General features: G+C 32.9%; 1 protein-coding gene across 1 annotated transcript; it reads right to left on the bottom strand.

Annotated features, from left to right (window-relative positions):
- Positions 1–7,326: 7,326 nt before the first annotated feature.
- Positions 7,327–9,664, bottom strand: LOC111285805 (zinc finger CCCH domain-containing protein 23-like). The gene has a single exon (XM_022875406.2). The coding sequence runs from the start codon at positions 8,808–8,810 to the stop codon at positions 7,725–7,727; it is 1,086 nt and encodes a 361-aa protein (XP_022731141.2). The 5' UTR covers positions 8,811–9,664; the 3' UTR covers positions 7,327–7,724.
- Positions 9,665–12,777: the final 3,113 nt, after the last annotated feature.

The following is a 12,777-nucleotide window of genomic DNA, read 5'->3' as shown; positions in this document are numbered from 1 at the left end:
CAGTTTTGAACGTAAAACAAATCGACCCAATGAACCTTTTTACTCAATATAGATCTAACACTTCCCTTGAACCCAATTGATTTCAAAGCTTTTCTCAGAAAAGGTATATTCCAAACTCGTGGTTACTGTTTTATGGGTAACTTTTATTTTGTTTACTTTAACAGAAATCTCTAGGTGTGGCAGACGTTATTGTAGTGGTCTTCTATTTATTTTTTACTTCTAGCTGGGCAATCCCTAATGAATATTCCCGCATTTCTGTTGAACTATCAGTCTCAACTGTTAAGATTTTACATAAAGTTTTAGTATACTTTTGCCCATAAAAATACTACCGGCGATTTTAGTTTCTCCCAATAAACGAAGGGGCGGTTTTCTCACGTGATGAATCCATGATTCATGGCTATGAGCAGCAAGATCAAGCTATACCACGTTTCTACTTTCTTCAAGGGAAAAATATTAGTATCAAATTTATGACTATATATGAATGGTCTTAATGAGCAGCAAGCTTTACCTATACTAGAAATATATACACCAGGCCACTTCGCGGGTGAAAGAAAAAGATATATGAGAAAAAAAGCTTTGTGAGCGAAGAAAATGTGTATATATATATATATATATATATAAATATATAGTTTTTAAAAGAAAGTGAATAATTTTGTTTAAAGAAAATTAAAGAGGTTTTTTTTAAAAAAAAAAATTCTATTTAAAAATATCAAAAAACATGAATACTTTTATTTTATTATTTGATGTTGTGATTTTTTTTTTTTTTTTGAGGGAGTTGTTATCACTAAAACTTGTGACACCAAATTTAATACGATATTTATAAGTAATAAAGATAATTTGTTGTTGCATGTTTACGTTATTACTGACAAATTTCATATTAATTAACATGTCTAACAACCTTTTGAAATGAGTTAGTTTGAAGTGGTGGGCTGTGGAAGTCATGAAATTGAAGAGCTATTGTACAGTATTCAAACTTTCAAAAGGATAAAACATATGCATGTTCAAATGTACCTAGTCTATAGTAGACAAACCCCTCTCTCTCAATGGACTTAAAAAAACACAACATCTAAAACAAGCCAACTCTACCTAACAAAAAAAAAAAGTAAAATTCAGGTTCAATTTTGTAAGGCTATAGCCTTAGAATAAGCAAATACGATTAGATCGGATTTTGATTTGAATGAAATTAAAAAAAAAAAAATTAATTCAGATCAGAATTAACAGGCTAAGCTTTTTAAGAACTTTCAAAAGACACATAGGAAAAATCCAATTTGCTTACGCATTTGTTTTTTGAGGACCATGCATGATGGCTTTTTAGACATTCTCTTCCTACCATGCCTCTTAAAAAGCAAAGCTATCAGCCAATTTAGAGAGAGTGGCACCTTGATTAAAACATTCAAGATTCCTTCAATTTTCTCGTGAAGTATTTTTTCCATTTTTTTCACAAGGTAATCTCTACTCAAGGTTTGTTTGACGACTTGATTTAACTTAAGAATACGTAAAATAATCATCATGTTTTTCACTTTCCCTTTCCCTTTCCCCCTATTGAACTTAGCTTAACATGTGTTTTCATTCTTCTAACTCTTTTTCAACTTACCATCCACTTTCCGTGTCCCTTGTTTTTCAAAGGTAAATTGTTTCATCTTTTCCATGTTGCTTTAATTTTCAACTTCCTGAAACGGAGACTGAAGTAGACACCTGAGTCCTAAAAGCCGAAAGACTATACCAGATTTACAATTACTCCATAGTGATTAATTCTATCTCTCCAAGGACTGGAGTATTTGATTCTTTGATTTTACTCTCTTGGTTAATATTCCAGTTAACAGCTCATTAATGATGCATTATTTCTTATACATTACAAAATCAAACTTCTGGTCAATTATATGGATTATTATATGGTATATTGATTTAAATGGTGGAATTTTATCCCAGGATTTGAAGAAAATTCAACTTTGATCTTTCAACCCTCTCTTATCCATAAAAAAATAAGTTTGAATTATGAATTAATAATAACTTTTGACTCGACCTTCTCTCTCAAAAATCAAAATGCTAGAATAACGTACGCCCACAATCTTTATTCAACATTTCCTCAAGTGCATGCAGAAAAGCCACACAAATATTTTGCATGCCAATTTGTACGAAAGACCACATGTTGAGCACTACGGCAAACATGTGCGGAAAAACCAGAAACTAACTGGATTGACCAATTGACACACTGGCCGATTCCAAAGAAAAAAAAAAAGAAGAAAACTTCAACTTGACTATGTTTAGAGCAAAATTTCACATAAAACCATGGCTGAAGAATTCAGAATTTGAGGTGATAAAAAATCACCAATGCAAAATTAACCCAACCCAAAGATACCCATTTCCATTTGCCTGGTCTGGTGAATGGGGTAAAAAGAAAAGAGCCCAAGAGATACTCCCTTCATTCCTGGATTTGATTTGTTGGCCCAATATAGCATCCACAAACGCCTTGTTTCTTTCCAGTTTTGGGCGAACAAATCGGCATCTTAAAATCAACGATACATCAATAAATCTCAAAGTTAGTTGCAGTACAAAAATAAAGGCCACAGCAGATGCAGCACTGCTTGTAAATCTTTCCCCACCAATTGCGCTCCTTTTCTTTGACCTTTTTTCAAGAGAGGTGGGTTAAGGAAATCCTTATGGTTTTTAAATCCTTGAAATCGAATTTATTTCATGGATTTACTCACTCTAAAGTTAGATTTATTTGAATTAGTTATCATATTTAAAGCCGTCTTGGTGGATCCTTCAATGGAGAGATGTAAATTTTCAAGAAATTAAAGCCAAGAAATCAGAAAAGTTGGGAAAATTTTTTGTTGAATCTAGTTAAATATGAAATCATCAAACCAAGTGGAGGTCATTAACTTTTTTTTTGTACCTTCCTTCTGGTAACAAGACAAATCCAACCATGGGCCCAATGGGCCAATTTTGCCCTTGGAAAAGTTAGATGGATCAATGCCTTTAAATCTAAGGGAAATCCCATTTTGTCAAAATTAAAGAACCAATATTGAAAAAAAAAATCATCTTTTCAATAAATAGAAATTATAGAAGGAACATGGATGATGCAGGTTGGTGGACCATTTTTCATATAATTTCTTTCTTAGGTCCCATTTTTAAAAGTAGCTTTACTAGTTTATAAGCCGAAAATATAGCTTCCCAAAATACGGGTTTAAATAAATTTTTGAAATTTTCTGCAATGGCACGATAATAAATTATTAGAGGTGTAGGGTATATTAGAATTCAGATAATTTTAATTTTCAATTTAAATTTTATTTAATATAAAATTAATAATTAAAATTTATACTTTTTAATCTTAAGTTCAGATGTATTAACTTTTTAAGAAAAGTAATTTTCTTTAAAAAAAACTCTATTTTGAGGTAACTTTTATGCAATTTCAATTGGCAAGGGAAGCTCATAGTTCATATTAAGAATTTCGTGTTTCAATTAGGTTCAAAATAAATAAAAGTAAATGAAATATTTATTATAGAAGTACTACATTTAAAAAATAAATAAAATAGACCGTTGAACAGATAATTTACGACGTGACTGAGGCCAGGAGGCGAGAACGCAGAACCATGGCCTGAGACCATGTCAAGGGGCAATGTTTCTGGTCCACGAAAAAACAAGACTTCGGTCCCCTATGACGGCTGCTTGTCCCTTTGATGGTAACTTTGATTTTGCCATACCACCTCTCCAGCACACGGTGAAGAGAAGAATGTGGGCCTTTTCAGATAAGGTTCTAAACCTTCGAGGGTCTCCTATTAGTCCAGACAACAACATCACCAACCTCAATTGTCAAATACATAATCCAATCTCAATTTCATTCCACTTAAAAGAAAAAAAGAAAAAACTTACTGCCACCGCATAAATAATGTTTAGATTATTTTTTTATAATCAATTTTGTTAACTTTATTATTGATATCTTAAACATTTTATTATATTAAAAAACTTTTTTATTTAAGTTTGTTGAAAAAGTATGTTTTTTAATATTTTTTTTCTTTTAAGAACTGAAGTTAAATATTTTGAAGGAAAAATATTTGTTGTAAATGTAGAAAATAAAATGTTGAATAATTCATGTAAATGTAAAGGAGTTCGTCCTTAAGATTATTTTGGGAGATTTTTTTGTATGAATATTGTAATTTAAGAATAAAAAAAATTATGAATATTTAAAATTATATTATAAAAAACAAATAAAGAGAAACCAAAGCTGTCGATGTCAACAGTGCAAATACCAGCAATTTTATCCAAACACAATTCCGATGTCGTCGCATATGGAATGTGAAGATATGAAATTGATAATATTAGATTGAGTGGAGCCAAAGATTGGTATGATTAACATCTGTAAGCAATAACAAAAAAGTTTAGTCCCTTGAAAAGGACCAGACGTCCCTACAGCCACTAGGTTCAATGTCCCCTTATTGAGGTAACCCAATTTCAAACACGAGGGGCTTGTGTTTTGGATAAGGGAAAGCTTAAAGTTATGGGGCGTTGGGGGAACAACTAGTAAAAATTATAAAATTTTATTGTGAAAAAATTATGATTTAAAAATTTTAAATATTTAATATTGTTGTTAACAATTTTTGTGAAAATTTTAAATATTTTTAAAAAATTAATGTTACAAGGAAAAAATATGTTATTTTTATTTAAAATAAAAAAATTTAATAAATATTTAATCATTTTGTCTCTAATTTATAAAATTTAAACTATAATTACACTTCTTAATTAATTTTTTTGGTCAACTCATTTTTAGCGATCAAAAAATATTTTTAACACAAATTATAATGTGTTTAATATTATTTTTCATTCAAAAGTTACGTCTTATAAGCCTAAACGCAATACTAAACGAGATAAAAATTCAATTTTCATTAACAATAATAGCACACATTTTAAAGAGTGATTAAAATTGCTCAAAAGTCGATTGCTGATTGACATTAAAAAAAATAAAATTTAATATAAATTGAATGAGTTTGATTTTTAAACATGACACGTGTTACATGACTCAACGATGAGTATTTTAGGAAGTCTACTACTTACAATTATTATAATTTAATTAATTAATTATATTTTAGTATTATACATGGTTCATTAAAAAAATTATGTAAAATTTATACTTTAAAACCTTATATAATTTTTTTATGTTGTGATTGATTAATTGTATAATTATAAATGTTAAAATTTAAATTTTAGATTACTAAATATCATTTTTTAAGAGTAATTACATTAATTAATATGTTACAAATGATAGATATTTAACATTTTTTTTTTTTTGAAAACTAGTTATTTAACAATAGTTGAATATGACATTTAAAAAAAAAAGTTGGATATGAATTTGTCAAATTTAATATTTTTAACAGGTAACATGTTACATTATTACACATCTACACCAATAATGTTAACATTACAAATGGCAGTTGACAATTTCTAATTATAACATTCATTTCTTGCACCGTCCACAATTACATCAACAATAACACTTGCAAGTTAAATGAGTTTTTTTTTTTTTTTAATTATATATGAGGGTTTATATTACATATCATTTTCTATCATTTTGTCTTATTTAGAATCGTTGTCCTCAGTAAAACGGGTAAATGTCAAATACACATATAAAAAATCCTAATATTTCATAATATCGTTTGTATTATTCCTTTCAACTTATGCAAGATGCATACATTGAATTTTATATTTCATAGTACTCCATCAATATTAGGTACAAATTGTTAGGCATAAAACCACTTTCTTTGTGTCATTTCTAATCAAGACATGATTATTTATTTATTTATTTATTGAAATGTATGGTTCGACAAAAAAACAAAATAGCGAGTGAATTAGTGTGTAAACAAATGCAAACGGGACCAAGATATAGTATGATTTTAGGAACTTTTTTCCTCGCATTTGGAGTGGCAACAGGACCGATCGGATTTGACTTAAATATCACTTTGAGATGAAAGAAAGTAAGTTGTGTTATTTTCGATATGAATTATTTTTTCACTAATTAAAATTTAAATTATTTCATATAATTACATATTCAAATTCAAATTATTAAATTTTTAATTAAATCAAATTGAAAATTAAAAATTGTGCAAAATTTTCAGATTGTAATCTTATTTTTGTCAATTTTAGTCCCTCTTCGAAGACTTCTCCGGCTATGAACCTGATGATTATGATTATCTACGGTAAAAAACAACAGCAACACAATAGTTTCGTAGTGCAGGGCAGCACAGAATCTACCCGCACCCACACACATGCACCAGTAACTTTTTAATCCTCGTTTCCAGACCCCAAAAAACGAACCAAATCTTGGAACTATCGTCCACTTTGTCGGCCTCTTAAATAAAATATATATATAACCGTGTTATTCCCTGTAATCTAATCCACCTTCACTGCGTCTAGTCACTACGAAGAAACCGGACAGTTCCCTGGGTTTATTTAGTGGGACCCCTCCCCCAAACAGATAGTGCTTCTTCTTGACCATACCCTGTCTTTTCAATAACACTTTCACATCAAGTTTTGTTAGAATCAATTAATTTAATTAATCACAAATACAAGTGGCTCATGAAGAGATAAACTAAAAGATTATGAGGCAGATAAGGACCGGTTTTATCCGTTCAAAAGGGTCTAAGTCACAAATCTAATCACAAGATAAAATACCTGATAAAAAAATTCTTTATAGATAGGGTGGCCGATCAAATCAATGTTTTCGACTTCTTGTTGTTATTGATTGTTTTGTTACTCGGAAAGACGTGATAAAACTTGCACTGTAGATCTTCAGAATCCAACAACCTAAAGATAAGTTTTCCCCAGGTCCACTTTGAAATGAAAATGAAATGACTAAATGTGTTTTTTTTTTTTTTTAACATAAAATTTAAACAGACTAATTCTTTGATGCTATAACATCAAGAGTTCGCAAGTCCAAGGCTCAAACCAATCAAACAAGGGAAATACGGAAGATGCTATAATAGGGGAAGCACTAGAACAGGAAAAATTGTTAAAATTCGACCTTTACCTATTTCAATTCCAGTTCCAGGGCCTTTGGATCAGAATGATTGGAAGACAAAATTCCCACTTTGATTCTGGCCAAAAACTGCTGATTTTTGGTCTCATCTCCGTCCACCAGAACTTTAGCTCCCCAAAGGAACTAGAAATCGGCTATGCTTTCGCATGTAAGAGAACCAAAAAAGGAAAAAACCATCTATCAGAAAATAGGAAAGTTGAATACCAAATTGTTTCTATTTTGGGAAAGAAAACTTCATCTCTGATCTACTGACACTAATATTATCCTATGAAGCTAAATAAAACAAATGAAGACGGTGAAGAAATATATTACATTAATTAGCCATTATAAAAGAAATTACAAAGACAATTGAGGAAATTGAGAAGGAAATTACGATTCATAATAAACAAAATGAGATACAAGCCGCTACCCATCCTTCGGCAGCCCTAATAAATCCTTCTTGTCTATACACGAGTAGCAATCTTTTTTTTTTTTCCATAAACAAAATCAAAGAAAAGCAGTAGCACCACAAAATAGAGACTTCTCCGATCTCTCTTTCCCAAGTCGTCTATTTACAGTGCAAATCACCAAAATGAGAAGCGTCATCAATATTCACACAGAAGAATCAAAGGCCACCGATTTCCTTTTTATAAATTTCCCAAAATAAATCAAAACAGAAAAAGCTGAGCCCCCAATCCATGCCAGAGGATCAGCTTCACTTCACCAACTCAGCTACCCACCCAACATCAGGACCCGACCCAGTTGGCTCAAGTCCGTCAACAGAATTTTCTTTACTCAGCTTTGCATACATCCTTGCCCTTAAGTCTCTCCCAGACTCCACTCTCTCCATTGCAGGTTCCTCCTCAAAAGCGTTACATTCCCAGAGGTCAGACTGACCGACGCTAGAACGAGTTGGTGTGCGAGTTGGAGTTGAAGGAGAGCTGCAAAAGCTGGGTCGGAGGGCGGAGCCCCGAGGAGAACCAAAACCTGATCCCATTTGCAGGCCCCAAGAACAACCGCTCATTTTAGCCTTACTAAGCTGCAGATTACGCATAGAGGCAGCAAGTTCACTTACCGAGTTAAATGTCCCAACCGGCGACATGGGTGGTGACTCAGAAGGTGGGGATATTGAAGGGGATGCCAGAATGGAAGTTGGTGAAGAAACAAAGTCTAGACGGTGGCGCATCGCCGAGCCTGTATAATCCAAATCACCTGAACCGGATCCATTTCCTCTCGGACTCTGCTGGGGTAAGACCCGAAGCTGCTCTGGCGTGTGAGCAAAAAAACAAACCCTTCTTCTACAACTTGTACCGTCTTTGCATGGCTGGGTACGGTAACGAGCAGGGTGCAGCCAACACTCAAAAACGCCGTGAGCAAACTCACAGGAATCGCCTTTTTTACAGTTTCCCTTGCGAAAATCAGGACACGCAGTTCCAGAGTAATGGTACTTTCTCGGGTCTCTTCTTCGGGCCTTCTCTCCCGGGTGAGCGTACGGACACTCTGTCCAGTCATGTGACCTGCCCCGAGCGCACCTCCTCACTTTAAACTCGTACATCCGGAAATGATCGCATGAGAATGCATCGACAGGTAAGTCGGAATCCTCACTTAGCGAGTCAGATTCGAAGTCATTTGACGGAAGGTAACGGTGGAGAGACGCGAGGTAATCGACGGGACAAGGACTGTTGGGCGCATTATTGCAGTTATAGTTAACTGAGGAAAAGTTAGCCGTCTGATCGTTGAATAGGTCCCACACGGGAATTTTGACGGTAGGATTTGGTCGCGTTGATTCTCCGATCATCATTTTTGGACATTGTTCTCTGACTCTAAATGGAGAAGCGGTTCTCTTCCTTATAAACTGCTTTTCTAACTGGTCGTTGTTACGAGTTAACCATGGTTGAGTTAAAAAATCTACCGCCTCCACTTCCCCACTTATACGGTTAAAAGGGACGGTAGAAGTGATGGTGTGTCACGGGCTTATCGTGGCCGTTGATTTTAAGTTATTAGGTTTTAGTCTTTACTGTTGGCGTCAGTGGGACCCGGAGAAATTAGAGATCTTTGCTTATCTCTCTGTGATTGGTAATGGTAAAAAGCATCACCGTCGGGTGATTCTATCGTTTGTCCTATAGTGAATTGAAAACTAATTGCTGGCGCCTTGGGGTCCTTTGGGGATATTTTTAAAGGAAGTTGTCGCTTATCGCGGAATAAACGGTATAAAATATCGTGAGTTTGGGTGATCCTTAACCGTTGTCCAAGGAAACTTCAAAGTTGTTCTAAATGATATTACTAGTAACTTCTAAGGTCAGTCTCGAGGTTTCGAAGATATTAATACGATATTTTAGCGAGAAATCCTGAGATATATACGGCCTTGTGGTCGAGAAATTTCTTGACACGTGGACAGAATGCAGAGAGTGGCAGCCATGCGCCGATGTGCTGATATTCGAGTTCGTGCTTGCAGCCACGTGCCATTAACTCTCCGAGAAGCGTAGAACTACTCGGCAGTTCAGAACCCGCCAAGCTTAGCGGCGGGGTCGCGGATAGCCCCCTGCACAGTTTAGCATATACGAATCCCATTTCTCTAATCTACTCATTTTTGGTGGATATTTCCATGGCGGAACTTCCGTCTGCTTAGCAAGCAAATTTAGTTGACCTGTTTTAAAATCAACGATTAAGTGCTTTTGTTTGGGTTGGCTCCAACTTATTCACGAGCAACAAGCGGCGGCTAGCTTGTGCTGTTATTTACCATTTTTACCATTTAAATAAATCAATTTGATCCATACAAAATCTAAAATTTTATTCTAAATAAAAAATAAATACAATGATATCAAAGAAAATATATAATTTTAAAATTCAATTCAATAGAAAAAGTTGGTTGACTATTGAATGAATAATGTAAATACAAAAATAGCAATATAAATCCTTTGGATTGATTTCGGAGAGAATTTAGTATAATTCCCAACACATTTTGTTGAAAATAATTTACGACTGATATCGAAGAATAGGTGGCACTAGAATCGAAATCTCCTCTATCTATGGAAATAAACGGCTGTGATGGCTCCACGTCGGAATCCCCAATGGTCTCACCCGCAAACGGACAAAAGACTGAGCACATTGTCCGTACGAATAAAATCCTACTATAGGTCTCCGTATGATGACACGTAGAATGATCACGTGACATGAACCATCCATGGTCAAAGGTATATTTACACGTGGTTGGTGGCACAGTGAGGTGGAGGTGATAAGCTTAGTCCTGCGACTGACACCCAATCGACGAGATGTGTACGCGTGGCATCCGATATGGATTATTGCCTCTGCTTTTTATCTCTCGAGATGTCCATGATCTTGACTTCGCTTTTTTTTTTTTTTTTTTGGTTATATGCTTCAAGATTATCCGCAAGGACTTTTCTTGCATGTGATGCTCGGACGGGAATCTCCGTTGCTTTTTACATCTTTGTCGTTATGTTGACACGGAAATGGAATGCAAATTGCTGTGCAATGCATGCTTTCCAATTTAGGATACTTTTCCGATGGTGGTCTGATTACTGGTAGTATGTTTTAACAAGAAGCGTAATTACAAAAAAAAAAAAAATCTTTTATAGATAATTAATTAATTTTCAAGTATAGTTGGAAAACTTTTTCACAAAAATAAAAAGATCATAACATGTGAATTGATTTGATACCGGTATAAGCTACCAATTTCATTTGCTGTGACTTTTTTTTTTTGGCTTAATGATAAAAAAATTGATTGAAAATTATGTAAACATATGTTCGATTTTAATATTTTTATTTTTTTTATAAGAGCACTAATTTTTTTTACAATTAAAAAAAAATATTTCATTTGTTGTGGCTTTTTAAATTGCATAAGTTGTAAGCTTTTATCGATATTTGGGGTGATCCATAATTGCAGAGTTGATCATCCATCCTTTCCGAAATGAAAATTTATAATTCACGCATTTGTGTACGAATTTGCACAAATCAATACAAATGTAATAACATAAATATCACATGTAATAAATATGTATGATAACAATTCAAATTCAATTGGATTTCGTTCCATTTCTTTGATTAATATTTTTATTTATTGTTGAAAATGATGGACAAAATTGTAATATAAAATTATATTAATTAAGCTTAAAAATATTTTTTATAAAATTTTATTGTTATATATCGCTGTGTTATTTTTTATGTATGTAGAGTATTTGTAAATATAAAATATTTCAACTATATTAATACATTAAATAATTTATATAATTAATCATAAATAGAAAGTCAACATTCTATAGTATTCTCATAATTATTTTCATAAAAAGTTTTTATTTTAAAAACAATTTCTCTTTTAATATTTCTTAAAGCCACTATTGTAGGTTATATTGTTTTATAAAATAGGAGAGTGGAACCTCTTTTATTTTAGGTAGTTTGAATCGGACAAACCAAAAAGAAACCCAAGTTAATGTCTCTATTGTATTTTTTTATTTCGTCAAAATTTCTCTATTCATGTTGTTGTAATCTACTTTCAATTTTGAGTCATGCAATTTATATTTATATTTTTTATTTTAATAATTGAAATTATCAAAGATAAAAACATTAATTATTATTCAAATTAATTATACATCCAACTTGTATTTTTTTTTTTTTTTTTTTTTGTAGCATGCAAGTTGCATTTCACGGGAACCCCTTGCTTTACAAAAGCAAGAGGGAGGAACTTTTTTTCTTGGACAAGCATCTTACTTGACTTATGATTGATTTTGGATTAGGATGAAAACTTTTGACAAAAAAAAAAAAAAGGATTAGGATGAAATCAAATTCAACTTGCTTGAATCTTAAAAAAGGATATTTTTGAAGAGAATTTGGCAAAAATAGATATATTTATTTAATACCCACTTGGTTTATTCAAACCTTTTTTTTGTGTGTGTGTTGCCTTAGTTAATTCCAAATCTGGCTTTTGAGTAGATAGTCATTTCATTAAAAGTCAAGGGGTTAGGTTGTCCCTGTCACAGACAATTGCCTAAAACTATAGTTAGCGATGTACTAATTTTAGATTATTGTGAATACATGGAGTTGTTCCATTGAAAAAAACTCTCCTCGGACCGTGTTTTCTGCAATTCTGTCCCGCACTTGACCCCCCAACTGCAACATTAAACAAACAAAAAATGACAATATTAAAATTGAAAACGAGTTGCTTTCCTTTTGATTTCCCTATTAAAAAGAGTGGCTGCCTGAAAGGAAAACTGAGCAAATGGTTAGCTTAGGGTTAAGAACCGTGGGCTTGGGAAAGCTGTTTAGGGTTTTTTCTACTGTTTATTTTAGGCAAGTGGGGATGACAAAACATGGGCCACGCAAACACCCTCTCTTAACTGTGTCCATAGTTGTTGGATGGCTTTCAGCTTGACCCTACTCGATTTATTATTATGTTCATCTCTTTCTTCTTTTTCTATTTTTATTGAAGGGTGGAATTTCAGAGGTTAGGTTAATTTGAATTCAATGGCTTTGCCATCAAACCAGTGGGTAGTAAGACAAAAACTTAAAGTAAAAAATATATATTTAACCACCAGCATTGATGTTGACAAGTTAAATTGGTGTTATCTCCGAAAGAGATGGAGAGCAAAGAAGGGTTGGTGTCTTCACACAACGGTAAATCCAATGAGTTTTCATAAAATCGTCCGAAAAATAGATTAGATTCGAACAAAGCCTTATTGGCGGAGTGGTTCTGATCAAGAAAACTCAAATTTTATTGGTGTGGATATTGCTTAATGCCACTGGGGCTTTTGTGG

This window comes from Durio zibethinus, chromosome 6 (assembly GCF_047325235.1).
Source record: "Durio zibethinus cultivar Kanyao isolate XHJ-2024 chromosome 6, ASM4732523v1, whole genome shotgun sequence".
Classification (NCBI taxonomy): domain Eukaryota; kingdom Viridiplantae; phylum Streptophyta; class Magnoliopsida; order Malvales; family Malvaceae; genus Durio; species Durio zibethinus.
Note: the sequence above shows the minus strand (reverse complement) of the source record. Positions and strands in the feature narration are given on the sequence as shown.